At 62.7% G+C, this 22236-nt stretch overlaps 1 protein-coding gene across 1 annotated transcript in view; it reads right to left on the reverse strand.

Moving 5' to 3' along the window:
- Nucleotides 1-22236, reverse strand: part of INPP5A (inositol polyphosphate-5-phosphatase A) — a 147204-nt gene that overhangs the window by 23206 nt on the left and 101762 nt on the right. Inside the window, exon 11 of the mRNA XM_044660306.1 lies at nt 19251-19335. Coding sequence (XP_044516241.1) covers nt 19251-19335 — 85 coding nt within the window. The remainder of the gene's footprint in view (nt 1-19250; nt 19336-22236) is intronic.

Genomic DNA, 22236 nt, shown 5'->3' on the forward strand with positions numbered 1-22236 from the left:
GGGTCAAGCCCCTGCAGAACGCCTTTGGCCTCATGTGTCACAAATCAGTCTGCTCGCCTTTAAACACACAGCAGATTAGAACCCGGACCAAAGCGGAAAACCCGGCCGCCCACCCGCCTGTGCTGCTTAAAACCCCTCTAAAGGCTGACAAGCGCTCCAGCCAGCCTTCACTCAGGCTGCCTTCCCAGTGAGGGTCAATGGGGTCCCCCCTCCAGGCCAGCATCCAAATGCTAATGGGCTTAAGGGGCTTAAGCAGCTTTGGGGAGTGAATGGGCCTGGGGAGGGGCTCCCTAGACAAGGTCCAGCCCGCCCCCAGCTCCGGCCTGCCTGGGAAGCCTTTCTGCTCTGGGGGCCCTGCTCAGCCCCTGGCACTCTCCCAGTGCCCACCTGCACACACTCGCACACACGCCGGGTGCCCTCGCACGCACGCACACATGCACGCACACATGCACGCACACACCTCTCCTACGCCCCCAGACATGCTGGGAGTCACCTGGTTGGCCTCCCGCTTGCTCCGGCCCCTTCTCTGGGGCCTTTCAAGCCTCCAGAGCGGAGTCAGCCATGCAGAAAGCTCCCGGGCTGGGCGCTTTTCCAGCTTAGCAAGGGATTTCCCTTTTTGTCTCTTCAGGGGAAGCTGAAAACGCCACCACCACGTCCGGCCGGCCGGCCCTCCTTTCCCAGGTTGGCGGCGGCAGCGGCAGCTTCTTTCAATAAAAAGCGACAAGGTCAGTGTTCAAGGAAGGGGAGCCAGCGGGCGGGCGGGCGGGAGGGGATTTCGCAGAGCCCCCAGCCCCCTCCCACGCCAGAGGAAGCAGCCAGGCTCTCCTTTTCACTGCGAGCAATGAGCTTTTCATGCCCAAATCCCCAGGGGCGCCTCCCTGGGCCCCTGGGAAAGGCAGCCACTGAGGCCGGCGAACAGGGCGCCATTTGGAATCGGAAGAGGCAGCCGAGTCACTCCTTGGGTGGCACCGGCTGAGTCTCTGAGCCTCCGTTTCCCCACCTGGATGGTGAGGGAGTTGGGCTCCCTTCTGCCTCTAAGGCGCAGATCCAACAGGCCTTCCCTTGGGGGGCCGTTGGCCCAGGGAGACTTAGGCAGGCTGGCATCCCATCTCTAGGATTCCCACTGTGGGCAGTCCTGGGGCTTTGAAGAAAGCCAGGGATGGGGAACGGTGGCTTCCTGAGCCTGGAGGGCTCTGCCTCAGCTGCCAGACTGCCCCAGGGACCGCCCACAAGCCACCGACCCTCCGTGAAAGGGGGCCGGGGGCTGCTTCTCCCACACCACAGAAGGTGACCGTGGAGCCGCCTACTCGCACTTTATAGATGAGGGAACTGAGGCTCAGAAAGGGCAAGGGACTCGCTGGGCATCACCCAGATCCTAAGGGTCGGAGACAGAACAGGGAAGGAAGAGCCAAGCCAAGCCGTCAGGGGGTGCGACGGGCCCTGCTCCGGGGACGCCAAGACGAAAGAGAATCAGTTGCTCCGGTCAAAAGGGCGACACTCCACGGACACGCGGGTCTGCCTGGGGAGGTCGGGAGGGCCTTCCTGTCGAAGGAAGGGGAGGATTCTCCAAGGTGGGGAGGAGGAAGAAGCACGAGCCCGGCACGACGGGTGCCTAGTGCCGAGAGGAACAGGAGGAAAGCCCGGCTGAGCGGACGTGGAGGCTTCAAAGGACCAAAGAGAACTTCCAGTTCCATCTGAGGAGTAATAGGGAGCTGCTGGCTTTTCTTGAGGAGGGGAGTGGCCCTGCCGCCGTCAGAAGCAGGCTTGAGAAGAGGGCCCCCCCCGCAGCTGAGCGGAGAATAGCCTGGAGGGATGGCACGGACGCCGTGAGAGGGAGGGGAAGCCACGGGAAGCCTCTGGGAGCAGGGTGCCTGGGGGCTGTGCCCAGGGGACTGGGCTCTGTTTGCTGAGGAGAGGACTGTGGAAAACCCAACCAGAGCAGGTGCTATTTCTGTTGCTCATACTAAAGGAATTCAAATGGAACTAAGCTGAATTTCCAGCCAAAGAAGCGATGCCCCCCCAGTTGGTGACTGCTCTGGGGGCACGAGGGAGCGGCTCCTGCTTTTCTTGTGCAGTATGGACAGATCAGGGAGTGAGCTTCCTGTCAGAAAGAAGGGTACTGGCTGCAGGCCAGATGGGCTCCACCATTTTGTTTTCATGCTCGGAAAAGAGTCCTGGAGACGAGAGCAGCGGCTTCCCAAGGTAACCTCCCCTTGGCGCTTAGGGGGCCCGTGGCAATGCCCGGGAGAGGGCTCGCGCCAGAGATGGAGCAGGCCCCGAGGAAGGAGGCCACTGGGGGGAGATGCCATCTTTACACTGGATTCTTGGCCACTCGGTCTCTTTCAACCACTGAGGTCCAAAGTAGAACTGGGGCCTGGCCCAAAGGCACCGGCCTCTGATCCCAAGACGGCAGATGCTTCTCTCCCAGGGCCAACAGAGTCCAAGACGCTATGGTCACCCACTGTCCTTGAGCAGGACTAAGAGAAGGAAATGCTAAGTAGGAGCCTGCCCGGGTGACAAGGGGGAGCCACTTCTCTGTCCACCTTCCGGTAACCAGCAGACCGCCAAAGCTCTCAGAAAAATGTGCAAAACCGAGGACAAGCCCGGAGTGAAGCAAGGAGACCCCACGAGCCCCTCTGAAAGCCACCCAGACTGAATGACCAGTTCGGAGGCCAACAGGCAGCTCCAGGGAGCTCTGGGCTAGGCCAGAGACCCACTCTGATGAGGTACCTCTCATGAGTTAAGTCCTGTGGTAGCAGCAAGGTGGCCATCCTTCCCCTAACCATATCACGGCATCTCCTGCCTGGGATCGAGGACAGCTGGCCCAGCCCAGCTGTGGACATGGGGCTGGACATGGACAAAAGGTCAAACTCCCTGCCTTGTGACATGGCCTCCAAGATGCCCGTCCCTGGGGGTCAGCCCTGACTCTTACAGGCTGTCCCAGCCCAGAGTCCACCCCTGAGGGCTTTTACAGGAGGAAGTAAGGAGCCTGGCTCTGTGTGAGCCCATGCTCTGACTGAAGGCTAAGATGGAATCACATGAGACGGCATTTGGCAAAATCTGAATGAAGGCCACGTATGTGTACATACATACGTATATACATGCACACACACATATATGAGTTCACACATACATGCTCTCCCTCACAGCCTAAAGATATGGAAAGATTAGAGTTTAAGCCTTTTGTTACAAGAACCAAAAGAAACTCAAACCTACTGGATCAAAGAAGGTTGAATTTTCACCCATTCAGAAATTCCAACACATTCTGGTCCCAATCATTAAGGGTTTAGAACTGCCAGAACCCTCGAGATCAGGCTCCGTGGCTTCACCTTTCACAGACGATGCCCTCAGCTTCTCTTGAGGCTGGGCTCTGGGCAGGAGGTCCAGGGCTGTGATCCATGGATCAAATGACCATCTCCATGTCAGTGATTCTCTGATCTACCCCTCCTGCCCCAATCTCTCTACTGACTGCCAATATCACATCTCCAACTGCCTTTCAGATATCTCAAACTGGATCTGAAACTCAGTTGAGTCTAAAACTGAGCTCATTAGCTTTCCATTTAAACCTTCTCCCTTCCTACCTGCCTGATTGTTGTTGAGGGCACAGCCATCCTCACCAGTTCTCAGTAGAAGTCATCCTGGACTCCTCTCTCTCACCTCCCCCATTTAATGTGGTACCAAAGCCTGTCCATTGCACCTCTGCAACGTATCTAGTCAGTGTCACCTCCACAACATCTCTGGTCCATTTCACCTCTGCAACATATCTAGTCAGTGTCACCTCCACAACATCTCTGGTCCATTTCACCTCTGCAAGGTATCTAGTCAGTGTCACCTCCACAACATCTCTGGTCCATTTCACCTCTGCAACATATCTAGCCAATTTCCTTTCTTCATAGCATCCCTCAGATATGTCCCCTTCTCTGTGACTCCGCCCCCACCCTGGTGCAGACCCCTCACCACCTCACTCCTGGACCTTAGTAATAGCTGCTGGGAGTCTGCTCACCACCAGTCTTTGCCCCTCTAGTTCATCCTGTGCTCTGCTGTCAAAATAACCTTCCTGAAGTACAGGTTTGACCATGTTATTCAGTGACCTCCAGAATTAGATACCAAGTGCTGTTTGTTGTTCAAGGTCCTTCATAAGCTGCCTCCTCCTCCCTTCCCAGTCTTTGGGACCTTCCTCCCCAACATGTCCTCTTCCATCCAGTGACCCTAGTCTCCTGGCTGTGTCCTTATCTCAGCTTGGGCATTCTCTCTGGCCGTCCATCCCCCAGGTCTGAACATGCTCCCTCCTCTGCTCTGACCACTGGCCAGCTTCCTTTAAGCCCCAGCTCAAATCCCCCCTCCTACAGGAAGCCTTCCCCAGCCCCTCTTCCCTCAGTTCATTCTCTCCCATTTATCTGGTCTAGAGCTTCCTTTATCTCTACTTGTTTGCATTTTGCTTGTGAGCTCGAGGGCAGGGATGGTCTTTTGCCTCCTTTTGAATCCTCAGCCCTTGGCATAGAGCCTGGCATATATTAGGTGCTAGCAAATACAAACAGGGCAGTGGAAGGCCCATCACCATGGGCCGCTCCACCCCACCTCACAAGAAGGCGCTTGGCTGGTCCCTGGGGAACCCCTCCTGGCCAGGTGTGGGGTCCAGCTCGTGTCGGTGCCTCAGGCCATCCCAGGGCAGATGACCCAGCAGCAAGGGCTGGTTAAGAGGCCCCAAACTGCACTGTAACAGAGATAACCCCAAGCTCAGTAGGGTGGGGCCAGAAGCATGATTCTTTGGGGTCCTCACGTTTTGGGGGGGCACAGGGACAACAAGAACTGTCTTTTGGCTGCAGGGGAGGGGATGGAAGGTCGGATGAATGTGGATAGGGCACAACCAAAGACTTAGCCAAGATCAAGAGATTACAGGAATGAAACCCTCCATTCGGCACCATTATTCCTCACTCTTGAAAGGGGTTTGGGAAGACTCCACAGCCAGCAGGCAATCAGTCCAACACAAAGACCCTCCAAAGGAGGAGATGTTGGCACCACCCGCCTGTCATGGCTCCAGGCCCTTTACTGGGAGGACAACAAGGCCTCAAGTTTCCCCAAGAGAGGGGCAGGTACTGAAGATCGGAGGCCCAGGATTTTCTTGGGAGACAGGGAGAAGCTGGGGTCCTGGTTTTTCATTCCAGCCTGGGTGAAAGCCCTGAGAGAAAGGCAGCAGGATCGCAGCCAGGGTGCCTCCCTTGGGCCGTCTTGAAGCAGGGCCATTGGAGGGACTCCCCCGTCTGCCCCTGAGGGTCCCTCACTACTCTGGCTGCTCATCTTCCTCTCCCGGCAGGTGACAAGGTAGCCAAGGAGGGTGCTTGGTGGGCAGAACCCACTGGGACCCCAGATGGGCCCCTCAGCATTCGTCAGGGCAGAGCCTGCCCTTTGGCCCCCCGGTTGGGCTTAGGCAGCCTTCCGGTGTGGTGTGGGCCGATAGAGGGACACTGTGGCTGGAGCAGGCCTCAGAGCTGGGCAGGGCCTGCCAGATGCTGCATTGTCTAAGGGGAGAAGCAGGGCTGGGAAGAAGCGGGGGGCCAGCAGCCACATGGCGCCCTGCGTGAAATAAGGTCATTGTTTCCGGGAAGCTCTGTCACTTCTGACTACAGGACAAAGGGGTGGATGTTGACTTTTTAGCCAGCAGATTAAAACCAATCGGGCCAGCTGTCCCCAGACTGTTTAACATACACAGCGTGGCTGCTCCGATGGCCCAGGGAGCAGCGGGCCCCGAGCCCTGCGTGGCGTCCCTCCGAGGTGTTGCTTGGGCTCAGGCCGCCGAGCTAAGTCAGGAGCCAGGCTGGGCAGCTTTGCTCCTTTTTCTACAAACAAGCCATGTTAAATGGAGGCCCAAGAGGCCCTCCCGCCCCCAGATGCCAGGGTGCAGGGCCCCCTTCGCCGAGTGCTGGCATCACAAAGGCTGAGGAAAACTGGGAGGATGTAAGACCATCGTGCCCAGACAGTAGCCAGGAGGGCACATGGGGGAAACAGAGGCCATTTAGTCTTCCGCCAAGCGCTGGGCACCCACCTGCAGAGCCAGGGCCTTCCCACTTGGGCTGCTATTTTAGACCTCAGAGCTGGCCTCGTCACCCAGAAGCCTCCTGGGCCGGCCTCTTTGCCTGAGGGCATGGCATGTGTAAAAGGTTCAGCAAGAGGCCCGGACGCCATCCCCGAGAGGCCCAGGGCAGGGTGGAGCTGCCCACAGGCCTGGGAACCTCATAGGACAGAGCGGAGGGACAGAGGCTGAGAGAAAGGACTTTGTAAGGCTCCGGCGCTCTGCAAGAACGCGAGGGCACTAGCCCGAGGAGGCCTGGCGAGCCTGGCGGGCAGGAGGGTTCACGGGCAGCCTCTAACCAGCGGGGAGGATTCCCTGTTTGCTCTGGCGCACACTGCCAGGCACTGAGGCCAGCACCATGACCGGGAAGCTTCTGCTCGGCCGTCCCGGAGAAGCGAGTCGCCATCCCACAGACAAGTGAGCAGCCCGATGAGCCTGTACATGGGCCTGTCAGGGCCTCCTCCTTCCTGAGCCTCCACAGAGAGAGCCAGGCCTGGGGGCTGGCCTTGTCCCGGGCTGCTTCCCCCGGGACCACCAACAGCTTAAAGAGAAGTTGGCCAGGAAGGCCCTGGGCAGGGGGAGGGGGTAGACGAGAGACAAAAGCCGCTGCCTGGACCTGGCGGGCCTCAGGGCTCTGGAGTTGGGCCGAGGAACCGAGGAACTGAGGAACCGGCAGCGCTTGGGCATCCGAGGCCGTGCAAGCCAGGCTTCCCATCCCCCAGTGCACTCCCCACAGCAGGAGGAGGATCCCATTAAATGAAGTGAGCATCCCTCTGTCCACCTGCTCCCCGCCTCTTCTTGGGCCCGCGAGCTTGGGCTCTCCTGGCCACGGCGGCACCGATCCTCGGCAGCACACACTTGTTGCCCAGGCCCAGGGGATCCCAAGCAGGCGTGTGCCGCTCCTGGGCCCAGAAGGAAGGCCAGACTGCCTGGGGCCGCCTCGGGGGGGCGGGGAGAGGGGGGGGCTTCCTCCTCTCTGGAGCACTTGTGGTCCGCGGGGGAGCCCTGGGGCTGCCGGGTGGTGGGTGGGCTTCCAAATACACTCCGCCAATTCTCCATGCCCGTCCCTCTCACTGTGACCCTGCTCCGGGGCTTTTATGCCTCTGACAACTGCACGCAGGAAAACATGCAGCCCTCTGATAGCATGAAATCGGGAACAAAGGCCCCAGGAAACAAAAGCAGGGAAAGGGGCCGGGGCAGGAGCCGCCTCCGCCTCTGCCGCTGCCTCTGCCCAGGCCCTGCCTCTGCCCCTCCCTCTGCCCAGGCCTTGCCTCTGCCCCTGCCTCCTCTGCCCCTGCCTCCTCTGCCCCTGCCTCCTCTGTTTCTGCCTCCTCTGTTTCTGCCTCCTCTGCCTCTGCCTCTGCCCAGGCCCTGCCTCTGCCCCTGCCTCCTCTGCTGCTGCCTCCTCTGCCCCTGCCTCTGCCCCTGCCTCTGCCTCCTCTGCCTGGCTCTGCCCAGGCCCTGCCTCTGCCGCTGCCTCTGCCCAGGCCCTGCCTCTGCCGCTGCCTCCTCTGCCTCCGCCTCTGCCCCTGCCTCCTCTACCTCTGCCTCCTCTGCCTGGCCCTGCCTTGGGCAGGCCCAATTCCTGAACAAGCTGGGAGGCTTGTCAAAGAAATGGGCCCAAAGCGCGAGCCAGGCGGCCCTACAGAAAGGGGGCAGCAGGCGTGGGGCCTGGCCATGAATCTCCACAGAGAAAAAGGCCGCTCACGAATGTCTCCTGCGACCGCCTCATCCGGCCGGAGGGAGTCAAGAGGCAGCCGCCGGTGCCCTGCGCAGCCCCGAGACAGCCGCAGAGCCCTCGGAGAGGCTCGGCCCTGTGTGCGGGCCGAGGGTCCGGGCGAGCCCAGCAGCTTGCGGGGGTGAAAAGGGAGGAGGCAGCGGGGGGGCTCCTGGGCCAGGAATCTCTTTCTTCAGCACCCGGCGTCCCCGGCCAGGCGGGAGGAGCAGCGCCCGGCTCGTTCCAGAAAGGGCCAATGAGGCAGGCACCATAGGAGTGTGGAAGGGTGGTCTCCAGCCAAGCCCTAGAGGAAGTCGGGGTCTGGGCGGGGGCGGCTCCCAGAGCCGAGCGATGCAAGGGGTCCCAGGAGTCCCTGCGCACCAGCAGAAGTCATGGAACTGGGCGGGGGAGGCGCACGGGCAGGCGGCGCCTCGGGGGGCATCACTATGAGCGCCTGCGGGAGGGGGGCAGAGGCGAGGCTGGGAGGCCAGCCCAGAGGAGAGGAGGCTGTGGGACGTGACCAGATCTATGCGGGGCAAGGAATGAGGAGACCAGGAGGGGGCCAAACTGACCGATGGGGGGACGGGCCCTGAAAACGGCGCTCGGCCCACCCTGAGGCAGCGTCCCTTCCTGACAAAGATGGCGCCTCTCCCGAGGCTTCCGCCAGGGGTGCAGGGATGGGGCGCCGCTGAGCTTCGGGCGGGTCCCCGCGCCCCACGGGAGCTCCCAGGCCTGCCCCGGCTGAGGCCCGCCATCTTGGAGGCCCTCGTCCCTGGCCGGCCGCCCGCCGCCCCTCGGTGATGGATGTCTGCCAGGCAGCGCAGGAGGAGGGATCATGGATCATCCCGCATCGAGGCGGCGGGCGGCTATCAATAAAAGCAATCGGAGATTGCCCGGGACGAACAAAGGGACATTTCCATAAAAGACTCATCCATTCCAGCCCCTCCAGAATCGAGCCATCAGCCTCGGGACCGGCCAGGCCCCCCCTCGCCCCCCGGGAGTCCCCAGAGACTCCCATCCGCAGCCCTCGCCCTGCCGGGTGCCGGCCCAGAAGGGCCCAAAGCCCTTCTCCGGCTGTCCCGGGCCTCCCGCGCTGCCCGGGGAGAGCGACCCCAGAGCGGAGCCCGGCCAGGGGCTGACCTCACTCTGTGTGGCCATTCTCCGGCCCACAAAGGGCCTCTTGTGTCCTCAAGCGGCTGGGACGGCCGTGCGGCCGCAGTCAATGAAAAGAGGCCATTATGAGGTGATGTTTATGTCAGGCCCGTCACAGCTCTGCCGGCTCCAGAAGCTGCGGATTGTTCGCCGCGGCCCAAAAACAACCCGTGACGAAGCCCCGCGTCTCCTCTGCGAGCTCCAGGGAGCAGCCGGCCTGGCACCCCTGTTTGAGCTGGGCGCCCCCAGGGGCAGGGGGCGGAGGAGGGAAGCGGGACCTGGGGGGTGCCGCCTGGGCACCCCCCCGGCCATCCTGTCCTGCCTGGGTTGTGAGGGGCGCGCAGGAGCCCCTGCGTACGGACATGGTCGTGCCAGGTTTACGCCCGCACAGCCAAAGCTTCCCCTAATCACTGGGGCGGCCTCAGAGGCTCAGAGGGAAAAGCGCAAGGCCTCCGGGCCTCCGGGCCTCTGTGGCCGTCTGGGCCCTGGCAGGGAGGCGACTCTTGGGCAGAAGGTGCTCTCAGAGGCTCAGGGCCCCCACTGGCCCGGCAGAGGACGCAGACGTGAAGGCACAACGGGCCCACCCTCCCTGCAGCCACGCCTCCGGCCCTCCTCAGCCCAAGGGAAGGAAGCCAAGTGTCAAGATGTTCTCGAGCGGGTCTCGGACCCTGGTCTGCCGGGCTCTAAGGCCAGCTCTCTGCCCTCGGCCCGTGATGAGCCTCCGCCTGGAGCTTTGGGCCTTAAATGCCAACTCCCAAAGCACCTTCCTCATTCCTGCCTCTCTCCTTTGCCCGAGCCCTCAGGACATTCTAGCGACCCTCTCAGTGACCGGCTTCCTGTTCCCACAACCCTCTGTGTTTGCAGGAGGGGCGCAGGCCTGGGGTGTGGGGGAGGGCCCCCCTTCCAGAGTGCTGGGGGGATGGGAGTAGGGAAGAAGGGAAGGGGGGGAGAGAGGGGGGGGGAAAGGGTGGGAGAGAGACAGAGACAGAGACAGAGAGGGAGGAGAGAGGTGGGGGAAGAAATCTAGATGGGGAGAGGGGGAGGGAGGGAAGGAGACGAGGGACAGAGAGACGGGGTTCCTCACACCCCTGAGCTGCATGAGGGCGTCCGTCCAGCCTCTGCCTCTGCCCCGCATGGCACCGCCATTGGGTGATGCTGAAGAGGGATGTCGCCAGGGTTTGTGTCTCCATGAGGGAGGCCAGCGTGCCCATCTGGGGCTACACTCCCGCCTGTCCCTGTGGGGCACCCGGCTTTAACATTTAAAGAGACCCAAAGAGCTCCTCGGGGCTGGGCGCCATCCACCGCCGGCCCTGTCAGCTAGGTGATGGATGGCAGGTGTGGCCCCAACTCGTCCGAGCTGGGGCCACGCGGCGCCGGGAGCCGCTGGTACGGCCGTCACTCTTTGTCACTGTGGGCCAGCTGAGCCTCCCAGCTGCCAGGGCTGCCACGCAAGGCCACCAGCGTGCCCGGGAACAATCGCAGACGCCGCGTACTGCGAGCTCATAGGCTGAGGCGCTGACGGCTGTGAGGCTGGCTGGGCCTATCAGGGAGCGCTACATAATTGCGTTTAATTTGTGTATGTTTTAATTACAGCCCAAGCTGTGCCAAATTTGATCCAAGTCTCATCTTTTGGGTTCAATTTGCATCTGAAATAAGAGAAGCTGCGGATTCCTCCAGGGAATCGCGCCGGCTTTGGTAGTCGGGCGGCTCCCACATGGGGCTGGTGGCCGCCTGGCTCATCCTCGGCCGCTGTGGCTACAGGCGAGGAGCGGGTCGGTCCGCCTCCCTCCGGGGCCCTGCTGGGGTGGCCGGAAGCTGGCAGCCCAAGGACGAGCGTTCAGGCGGCGGCGCCCGCCCGTAGCAGCCTGGGAAGAAACAATCCCATCCTTTAATTTACTAGTGCGACGAGGACACGGCTCATTGGCCCCTCGTTGTTTTGAAGATGGATTTAATTAACCTCCAATGAATCTTGCCAGGAAGCCTGGCAGCATCAGCCCAGACGCAGGGATGTCAGCCGAGCAGCTGAGGCACCGGGTAATGGGACAGGCAGAGCCCAGCCCGGGGCAGCTGGAGTGAGGAGTGATTAAAGCCTCCTGTTGCCCCGGGGACAGCACACGGGAAGAGGAGAGGAGAGCCCGCTCATCCACTGTCCATTCGCCCCTGGGGACGGGGACTCCAAGATGAAAAGGCCCAACAAAAGCTGGGCTGCCCGTGGCGTCAGCATCCGCTATCTCCCAGGACCTCCCAGGGCCCAGGGACTCGGCACCAGCACCCCCGGGGAAGCCATGGCCGAGGAGCACCCAGGGTAGAGCCGGGCCCCCTCTGGCCTCGACGGCTCACTCGCTTGTAGACCACGGCCCCCCCCCCCCATGCTCTCTCCTCTCTCCCTCCTCTCCTGTTCCCGTGCCTTTAACAATCCTTCCTGTGCAGGTGCCCGACTCCCACAGGAAGAGATCCAGCCCCAGGCTCTTCCTGGGCATCCCCAACGGCCTGCTGGACATCTCGGGGTTTCCCAGGAACACCTCAAACTCGGCCTTCCCTCTCCCTATTTCTGCCCAAGCCAGCACCTCGCTAGAAGCGAGGACGACATTCCCCAGGGCCCCCTCACATGACCAAAGACACAGAACAGAACTCCGGGCCAACAGGAGGCTCGGTGGGCACAATAGGGTGACCCTGCACGGGATCTGTGGGTCCTTCGATGGGACTTGGCCAAAAAGCCGGCTCAGAGGTGACTTCTCCCCGGTTCCTGCCTCATCTGTGGTTCTGGCTCCCAGTCCTGAGGCCCTTGGGGTGCAGTGGGCCGAGGGAAGACATGGAGGTGAAAGGGGGGCATTCCCAGGGGGCCCTTGGGCACCCAGGAAAGGAAGGGCAAAGGCCTCATGAAGGTCTCCGCACTCCAGCCTAGCTTCCTTGCACTCTTGGGGGATCCCCCAAAGTGAACGCCCTCGTGTGGGGAAGCCAAGGAGGCTCTAATTCCCTCTTTTGCCAGGGACAAACTCAGGAAGCAAATTTTGCTGGGTATCTGTGCCAGGCCGTGAGCAGGCCCATTTCTGGCAGGGGAGTCTTGGTCAACATGGCAGGAGGGGAGGATACATGGCAGGCTCGGAAGAGGCAGTGGCCAGGGCCCCATCTCAAAGGGCAGACGTCCTCCTTGGGGATGCCCCCCAGACCGGTGCCAGCCAAGCACCGAGGAGGCCCAGGGTCAGGAAGTGCATCATTTCGCTTTCCTACACCCGGCTGATCAGCTCCAACACCTGGGCGTCTGGGGGAGCTGGTCCCTACCTTCATTTGTCCACCTCTGGCCTCTCTCTGTCCTTGCCTTGGCGTCTGACAGGCTTCCTGTCCCAATGGGGATAGAATGCTTGGGGGAAGAGGGGCCACAGAGACGCCAGGCCTAGCAGGAAGCTGGGGAAAGGCCGAAGCAGAGAAAGCAGGAGAGGGAAGACTACCTGCTGGACAGACTCCCTGCTGCACTGTGAACTGCCCGGGCAATGCCAAGAGGGCTAAGGAGGCCAACCCACCAACAGGCTCTTCTTGGGGCTCACTGGGGCAACTAGGGGCCACCAGGATGCACAGAGTGCTGGGCCTGGAGTCAAGATTCAAGTTCAAATGCAGCCTCAAATGCTCACCAGTTGCTTTGACCCCCGCCTGCCTCTGTTCCCAGCTCTGTAAAATGGCAATAATAACACCTACATGCCATCTCGTACGGCCCACCAACTCTATGGCCACCCGGGGCCCAGAGGCTTCAGCGCCGCTGCATGCCCGACTTGTCGGAGCAGCGCCCCTCTCTGCACCAGGACTGTGGTACTGGGCTAGGACTTCCAGGCCGAGGCCCAGCCCTTGGTGGCCCGTGAGTCTACAGTGAGAAGACAGGATTCACTCTCCCCTTGCCTGCTTCTGAATGAACCAACACAAACTGAAAACACCCTCCTTAACCCTAATAGGGGAGGGCCGCAAGCCCCTTGCTTGAGTGGGTGACAACTCCAGAATTGACGGACCACCCCGGGCAGCACGATGCAAATTAAAGACTGCAGTTGACTCCCGTAATGTAGAGGGAGGGACAGGAAGGGATGTAGAAAAAGGACTATAAAAGGTCCGAACTTCCTGTCCAAGAGGTCTTCGGTCTGAATCTTGGGCTTGGAGGATCTCGGACTGGGACCGAGACTTGGAGCTACGGCTTGGGACTTGGACCCGGGACTCTGGCTCTTGGACTGCTTCTGGTAAGATGCTCCTGGATCTTCTCCTTGGGAGCTTTGCTTGGGTGAGTGAGAAGCTGGCCCTCCTTTTCTGGCTTCTAGAGAGATTAGTTCCAGAGAGGCCGCCCCTTCTTGGAGGAGGCTGCGTGGGTGGAGTCCTTGTTTAATTCAGCACTGAGTCCTCTGGCTGAGATAACGAGCCCTGGGTGGGTTGAGCCCGACTGGAGCGACATTTAGGTGACAGACTCGACTTCTTCTCTGCCCTCTTTTACAATTCTCTACTTTCACTCTTTCCACCTCTTTGTAAATAAAGCTACTGAAAGTCTGTTTGACTTGAACTATAATATTTTTAAACTGGTGACCACAGTACTATCTTAGAATTCTCACATATTTAGTCAAACCCTTCATTTTAATTCTTTACAACAACGAGGCCATGCCCAGCCCACATCCCAGGAAAATGGTGCCCACAACCTGCCGCTCACTCTTCCTGTCGAGCCCCTTCTTTCAGAGCGGCCCGACAAGTGTGCTGCTTTGCATTTTGAATGTTAGGCTGTGAAACAGTCATGGCCGTGGAAGCCTGGCCTTCCTGGATCCGTCCAGGCTAATGCCTTCACCCCCAGAAGACAGGTGAGCCCCGGAAGTGGAGGGCCAGGAGTCCCCTTGGGGCCCAATGATGGCCAAGGCAGGTCCCAGGGAGGGCTGGAGGGTCTTGGGGTTTGGTAGCGCCCTTCCACCCCAATGTGCCTTGAACCCAGGAACCATCCATTCACGACTGGCTCTAAGCCTGCAGAGCTCCCAGGCCCACCGTCCCCATCTCCATCTGCTGCCACATCCAAACCCTATGTGCCAGGAGGGAGAAAAGGGGGAGAGGAGCAAGGGAGGAGTCCGAGTGACTATGGGTATTAGCTGGGGAGGCTGGCTGGGCCTGCAGTCAGGAAGACCCTCGCTAGCTGGCTAGCTATATGGCCCTGGGCAGTCACACTGCCTTCTGCCAGCCTCAGTTTCTCCAGCTGTAAAATGGGCCCAGTAATAGTACCTACCTCTCAGAGTGTCAAGTGCTTAGCCCAGGACCAGCACATAGCAGGCCCTAAAGTGGCAGCTTTGGCCCCGTCCAGGGAGTCATTGGGGGGCAACCCCCGGGGAGCTCACGTGTCTGCCCACAGAGGTGGAGCCGGGATGTGCGGTGCCAGCCCCGCCCCCGAGATCCTTTCGCCACTTGGAAGCCGGCGCATCCCAAGGCAGAGCTCAGCCCCCTTTCTTCCCAGAGACGTTTGCTTCTTCAAGGACAAACGGGGAGCAAATGGCACCCAGGGAAACGGTCCCAGCTCCCAGGCAGCTCCCACGTCAGCACAGGCAGAATGGGATAATGAACGACCCCCAATCAAGGCCTGCCTAGTCGCCGCCACATTCAGACGTTTCTTGAGCAAACAATACAATTATGGACGATTGATTTTTCTCCCACTCTTGGGAAAGCGCCAGCACCGCTCCTGGGACATAAAGTGGGACGGTCACGTCCCTCACAGGACGGCGCAGGAGGAGGGGGCCGGGGCCAGAGCTCTCCTCTGGGAGATCCTCCGGAGCAGGGAGGCTTCTGAGGGGAGGCTCGGGAGGAGGCTGGAGTGGGGTAGGAGCTTGGAGATCACTGGACGACGGAGAGGAGGATGCCAACAGAGCGGACGCACTGAGCATCATGGGAGAAGACGGGGCCGGTGGCAGGGAAACAAGGCCCACAGCAGCCAGGACCGGCAGAGGGGTCGGGGGCCTCCCACGCTGGACAGGGCGTGAGGCTAGTGGTAGCCACGGCCGGCTGTCATCCCCCGTCAAGCCAAGGCGTACCAGTCGGCCCCTGGGGCTTGTGCGGGGGCACAGGGCGAACTCCAAGGCTTCTCCTGGGGCCGAATCCCTGAGATAGGTGGGGAGATGGTCCACGCAGGGTCCTGGGCTGCCTCTCTCTTCCCAGCATCTCAGGGCGGGCAAACCTGGGTCCTGTGCAGGTAATGCTGGCAACAAACCAAGTCCCGCCTCCCTAAGCCCCAGGCCCTGCTTGAGGCCCAACAGAGCAGCTTCCTGATTCAGTTCCAACGAGCTGGAGTTCCGCTCCGCTGAGTAGAGAAGACTGCTGAGGGGGGAGGGGGGGGGGGGGGGGGGGGCTCTGTGGGTACGGCCAGGCCCAGGGGGTGCTGGGCTCCAATCTGGCCTCAGACACTTCCTAGGGGCGTGACCCTGGCCAAGTCACAACCCCAGCCCTTCCCACTCTTCTGTCTTGGAATCAATATGCAGTATTGATGCGAAGATTGAGTCTGGTGAGCTGAGAGGGAACGTGATTGCCAAGTTCCTTTCAAAAAGAGGGCTGAAGGCTCCTGGGCACCCCTGCCTGCTGGGCGCTCCTCCTGGAACTCAGCAGGTACCAGCAGGGCCCATCCCAATCTGGCCCACCCGAGTCCCTGGCATGATAGGCTCTCAGTGCCCCCGAGGGCCCCATTTTCTCATTTCCAAATCTGCGCTCCAAGAGGCTTCCAAGGAGCTGAGCTGACCAGGCGGCCCCTCCGAATGGCTGGCTGGGGGCCTGTGCTTCTGGCTCCCCTTCCTTCACACTGCCTTAGTAGGATCCCCCTTGGGGGCCCTGTGCCTCGCTGAATGGTGATGGGATCTGAAGGGAGGCAGCCCAAGCCTGACACTTCCCGGCAGTGAGACCCTGGGCCAGTCACCCACTTCCTCAGGGCTCCTGCCAACTCTCTCCTGGGGATCAGCTGGGAGGAGGTGCCGGGCTCTAGGGCTGGAGAGCGTTGGCTCACATGGGAGTTCGTCCATCAATGTCGCCAGAGGCTTGGTCCCTGCCCCGAAGGATCCCTCGAGAAACGGAATCCCACAGAGGGTGAGCGATCCCATCCGCTCTGGGGGCCCCCGGCTGGGCACAGAGGCCAGCCAGGAAGGGAGGACCGAGGCAGCAGGAGAAGCGTGAGCCTCTGAATCGAGGCAGAACCTCCTGCCTGCCTGCCTGCCTGCCCTGGGCACTCCAGGCCCGCATCTCTGCCGGGAGATGCCGCGAGAGAAAGGCCTCCTCGGCCCGTGCCAGGCGGCCTCGACCCCCGCCTGCGCCCTGCCCTGGCGGATGTCCCGGCGGGCCCCGGGAGCCCAGGGCAGCGCCATCGATCCCGCCCGGATTTCTCTGCGTGGCCAGACGAGCTTCCTCCCGGAGGAATCGATACGACGTGAGATTTGGCTCCCATAAAACGCTGCCTCCGGGGAACGCTAATGATTTATCCTCCCTTAATTGACCTGCGCAGAGGAATGGGACTCCATAAAGGCCCGATGCTGATTATGATTTTTATTGTCAATTAGGCTGGAGCTTTGCCATCTGACTTCCCAATGTCGTGGGCTTGGGGGAGGCCCCGCAGAGCCGGCGGCCACGCGTCTCCCTTCCGGAATGCCCTCGCTTTGGGTTCGCGGTGGGCACCCTCCAGCCTGGGCGCGCTCTCCCGGCAAGCCGAACGCTGCCGAGAAAGGAGAAACGGAGCGCCACCCGGACCCGGTCCTGCGACTCAGAGGGCGGCCGGCCCGGAACACGGGCAGGGCCAAGCCACGGGGGCTCCGGGGACCTCGGCGGGAAGACGGCCTCGTGAGCCTCGGAGAGCGATCCGGGGACGGGCACGGGAAGTCGCTGCAGGTCCCCTTCGGGACCCTCTGGGGGCAGGGCTGGGAAGGAGAGAGCCCCAGAGGAGCCCAAGTGGCCCGGGGGGCTCTGGCCCAGGTGCACCAGGCGCGCGGAGAGCTTTGGGAGAGCCCCTTCACAGCAGGCGGGTCGGTGACCGGTGGAGACAAAGCCACACCAGGCCTGGATGGCTTCGAGGATGTTTACGGCCAGAGAAATGACCCCGGGAGGCGGGCGCTCCATCCTCGGCTCCTGCGCCCCGGGCAGGCGGCGGGGGAGCAGAGCCTGGGGCTGGCCGGCCGTCTGGGGCAGAGTCGGGCTCCTCCTCTTCCTCCTCCAAAAGGGAAGCAGCGGGGAAACGGAGCCCCCGATCCCGAGTTCTCTGCCTGTCACACAACACCCACATTTGGGAGAAGAGCTAGAAAGCAGCTCAAAGAGGCCCTCGCTGGGCAGGTGAAGGGTTAAAAGAAAGCCGCCCCCCATTCCCCCGCCAGGGAAGGGCCGGGCCCTCTGGCTGCCCACAGCTCTGGTGTCCCTGCCGAGCTGAAGGTGGGTGCCGGGCCCGGCCTAGGAAGGAGCTGCCTGGCAGAGAAGTTCTCGGCTCGAGCACCTCTTCGGCCTTCTTCTGCAGGACCCCTCGGGTTCTCGTGCACATTCCGATGAGGGGAACCCAGGCCCCTCTTTAGCCCTCGGGGCGTGCTAGGGACACCCCCATGGACGGGGAGCCCCAGGCAGGAACCGCCTCCCCTCCGTCTCTACACGCCACGGCCCGGGACCAGACGTGTCCGTGGCCTGGAAGCCCCTGAAAGCTCCCCCAGATTCTGTGCCCAAATGGCATCCGCCGCCTCCTCCTCTGAGTGAATCCAAAGGGAGCCCCAGATCCCAGCAGCACCGGGAGAGGCCAGGATGTCACCAGGAGGCCCGGGAGGACGTCCAGCCTCCTCATTCTTCCTATCGCCTTTCGCTGGGGTCCGGCCCGGCCAATCGAGGTGCGCCTCACCCACGCCACGGCCCAGCTTTCTCGTGGCTTTGCGGAGAAGCCAAATGTGGGAGACCAAGTGGCCGCCCGGGCCGAGCTCGCCTCGGACTGAGCCGCGCTGGAGGAACGGGACTGTCCCGTCGATAGCAAACGCGCCGTCTAGGCCTGGCTCTGGCGATGCTCCGGGCAGACCAGGGGCCACAAGCGACGAAGCAATCGCCCTCTTCCTGACGCCTCCCCTCCTATGGGAGACCCGGGCTCTGCGACGGGCCGAGCCTCTCCGTCTTATCACAGGGACCACCCGACTGGCAGCCCCGGCCCCGAGGTCAGCAGCTGCTGTGGACCGGCCGCGCTCGCTCTCGAATGGATTGTGGTGCCAGCAGCCAGTCCAGAGACCTCTGGGAAGTGGGCGCTCGGGGGCACAGGATGAGGAAGGGTGGGCATCCGAGGGGGCGAGGAGAGGCACAGGGACCCGGGACGCGGGTGGAATTATGGCTCTTTCTGCTGTCCTGGGCTTTCATCCAGGGAGGGGGCCTGGCACTCCCACCCGTCATTCAAGAGGGCCGAGGACAGCCGGCCGTCACCCAGCCACCAAGCGTTCTGGAAGCTGGGCCTGCCTCTGAGGTGGACGGGCTCTGGCCGGCCCGCTGCCCTGCTATCTCCTAACTTCCCGGCGAGCAGTTTGAAAGGGCGATCGTGCTCACTGCTGTGGCGGAACAAAGGGACACCCTTGGGGGAAAAGCCCTTTTCCAGGGGCCACCTTCTAGGCTCCAGGCATGAGGCCACACAGGGAGGAGCCTCGTCAGCCTCAGGGAAGGTGGCAGAAACCTGTGGGTGCTGTGGAGGCCCCCCGCGCCAGAGGACGTGGCCCCAACACTTGCCATCTTGGCAGAACCGGGGATAGACTCCAGGGCTGCATTCGAAACCTCATTCTCCATCCCCAAAGGCCAAGAGCTTTTGTGATCTCTCCCTCCCTCCCTCCATCTCTCCGTTTCTCCTTCTCTGTCTCTGTCTCTGTCACACACACACACACACACACACACACACACACACACACAGTGAGTGTGGAAGCCAACAATGAATTGGATCGTGCCATTCCTAAACAAAAACCCCGCCATGGCAGCCCTTTCTGGAGCCTCGGGAACTCCCACCAATGCCTTCCTTTGGCCCAGCGGAACGTGCCCAGGGGAGGGCTGCCCTGACAAGCCAGGAAAGCCCCTCGTGCCCACGCCGGTGCCCCGGCCCCAAGCCCGCTGCCATGAATGTCCAGCAGGACCCGGCAGAGAGAGATGACGGCGAGGAGCCCGAAGGAGGGCCCAGAGGCAGGCGCTCCCCCGCGGCCCCGCTTGGCTCTGCCCCCCGCGAGGTGCACGCGCCCTCTGTTCCCCAGGAATGAGCACGGCTCAGGGCCCGCTCGGGGCCCCCCCAGTGCCTCGAACCCTGCTCCTAGTGACAGGTCCCAGCATCCTCCGGGGCAAGCTCACCTCCACCACGGATCTGGAGTCCAGTCGGAAGTTGAAATCTCCGAAGACGAAGTAGGCCGCCTTCTCAAACCGCTGGTCGATGATTCTGGAAAGGAGCAGACAAAGAGCGTCACCTCCCTGCGGCGCTCTATCGGCCGGCCCTCCCGTGGCTAGCGAGCTCCATCAGGGAGGAGGAGATGCCAGGCGCGTCCCTACAGGCCCCCGGGGGAGGGGTGAATCAGGGAAGACATCCTGTAGGAGGTGGCGTGGCACCTAGAGGCCAAGGGTGTGGGGATGCATGCCAGGCATGGAGGGTGGCGCTGGGCACAGAGAGGGCAGGTAGGTGCCTCCCTCAGACCCAACACCAGGACCGGGACTGGCATGAGAAAGGAGGAGCTCCGGGAGCCCTCGTTCCTGGAGGGCCTGGGGAAAAGGGCAGGAGTGGGTAGGGCCCAGGCTGCCCAGGAGGGGAGGGGCAGAGGCTGCCCGGCGCCCAAAGGCCAGTGATGGCTAAGGACGTGGCCGAGGCCTCTCAGCCAGGCCTGGAGCTCGGCAGGGACGGCTCCCTCCTGGCCATCTATGGGCCGAGGCGTCGGGGACGGGCGCCTGAGCTACGCGTCTGTTGGAGAGCCGCCGCGACCATCCATTGGCCCGAGATTGTCCTGCTGACAAATTCAGACCCAGGAAAGGCCTGGCGGGGACAGCCGGGCGCCGTGTCTCCCGCAGAGGGCGGCCATTCCCTCTCGGGAGGAACCGCCGCCCGTAGCAGACGGAGGACGAGAGCCCCCCGTGCCGCAGCGTTCCCCGTCGCTGCCCGGCCTGGCTGAGGCTCCCTGAGCGATGGGCCTCTGCAGCGAAGCCAGACCTCGGGTCGCTCTGCCCTCCCGGGAGGCCCTGGCCCGGACACGGCCACGACAGGCCTACGGGGATGGCTGCGGGACGGGACTCCCGGCCTGCCTTTCTTCGGAGCCTCTAGGGAGGCCCCCTCGGACCAGGGGATCGTCCAGGCCGGCCCGAGGGTCTCTACTGAGAAGAGAGCTTCCTTACGCCGGTCCGTCCAAGCCGGAGCGAGACACCGGGCCGGGCTCCCTGCCCCCCGCGGAGTGGCCACGCGCCAACCCTGGGGATCTGAGAGAAAAGTCGGGAAACGGCAGGCCACGTCCTCCTCCTCCCCCCAGTGTGCCCGGCGCGGGGGCCTCTCTCAGCCTGCCAGCGGCTCCCGGCCTTTCTCGCGTTCTCGGCAGCCAGCACGAATACTCACAGCCCCCAGCAGAGAGGAGAGCCCGGAAACAGAGCGCGCCACAAGGGAGAGGGTCCGCCGGGGCCCGAGGGGGGACGGATCCTGAGCAGGACAGCCCCGGGGCACGGCTGGGGGCACTTTCTCCAGGGCCCACCTGCCCTGCCTTCTCCCCAGTCGGGACAGAAGCCCCCCCACTCCTCGGGTGAAGGCCCCCAAGGGGAACTCTGGGCTCCCCGCGTGAGACACGAGGACGGGGGTCAGAGGCACGTCGAAGTGCTTCCCCCGATCAGCAGCCTGGAGAAGGGGGCCCCGGGGGTACGCTCAGCCCATTTTAGAGATGAGGAGCCTGGCTGGGGGAGATGAGGGAAGAAGACTGCCCGGGGCCAGATGCACAGCACCCCGGCTGGGATCTGAACTCGGGGCTGGTCCGTCCCACTGGCCATGGTTTGGGCAGCGAGGCCCCCCGGGAGAAGGTCCTGGCCATCAGGGCAGGAATGGCTGGGCTACGACCACTTCACAGGAACCTCCAGGCCGGGCCGCTTGACCGGGACCGGGGAACCACAACCAAGCCCACACCTAGGGATGGCTCTTCTCTGCCTCGGTTTCCTCCTCGGAAAATGGGGACCCACAAGGGAGAATCCTGCTTCAGACGCTTGAAGAGCTTGGAGACCCTGCGTGAGTCCCTCGCCCTCCCAAAGCCCCATCCTCGGCCTTCCTCCATCGCCCGCCTCCCCTAGGTCCCCATCCCCACCCTGCGGCTGCCCCGTCAGACCCCCATCTGGGGGTGACAGGACCGTCCTATGAAAAATGGGGTGATGCGTCCTGCAGAACCGGCCACTCTGGGGAGCCCCGAGCCCCTGAAACGTCCCCAATTCTGGCCTCTTCACAGCCGTCGCCTCCCGCCCTCTCGCCAGAGTAGCGCTAGTAGAGCCCCTGCTCTGTCCCTCTCCACTGGGCGGAGGAGGCTGCGGCACCCATCGGGCCAGGCTCCTCCCTGGGGCTCCCCCAAGGCCTTCCCTTCGGCCCCTTCATCATCTCGGCCTTTTCCCCGGCTCGGGTCAGGATGGAGCCAACCAGTCAAGGAAAGAGCCCGGGAGGGCAGAAAAGGCTCTCAGGGGGCCCCTGGAGGAGGGAGATGGGGGCAGGGGCCAGGCCGGAGGGCCGGTGTGGGGGGAGGCGCCCCAAAGGGCCCACGGACGGACGGACGGACGGACGGACAGACGCCTCTCCCATCCCTCGGACTCCCGGCCAGTCAGGGAGAGCCCAGGCCAGGCTGTGTCCTCTCCGGGACAGCGTGGGCAGGCAGAGAGGCCCCCGGGCGGGCGGATCAGCGCATTATGCCGCTAATAGCCATGCCTAATGCAAGCGCCTGCCCGGCGTTTTGTCCCGAGCCGAGGTGGCGGCGGCGGGTCAGGAGGAGCTTCTGTTTACACGGCCGTTTCCTAGCGCGGCTGGGCTGGGCTGGGCTGGCTTCTCAAAGCATGAGGGGTTGGGAAGCATTAGTGGGGGGGGGGGGGCTGCCCCTGAACGGCCGCCCTCCTCGCCGCCTCGTCCCACTGCAGCGGCCCCGGCCAAGCCGCCGGCCGGCCCTCCTGAAAAGGCCGAGCTGCTCCGGAAGGCGGAATGGGGCCGACTCTCACGGCAAAGGGGGCGAGGAGTGCGGCCGAGCCCCGGGGGCTGCCCCGACCACTGGGCACCCAGAGAGGGCTCCCCCAGGGCCCGGGCGTTGGGAGGCCCTATGGGAAAGCAGCGGCCCCTCCCTCCCCC

The sequence above is a fragment of the Gracilinanus agilis genome, chromosome 2, assembly GCF_016433145.1.
Source record: "Gracilinanus agilis isolate LMUSP501 chromosome 2, AgileGrace, whole genome shotgun sequence".
Taxonomy (NCBI): domain Eukaryota; kingdom Metazoa; phylum Chordata; class Mammalia; order Didelphimorphia; family Didelphidae; genus Gracilinanus; species Gracilinanus agilis.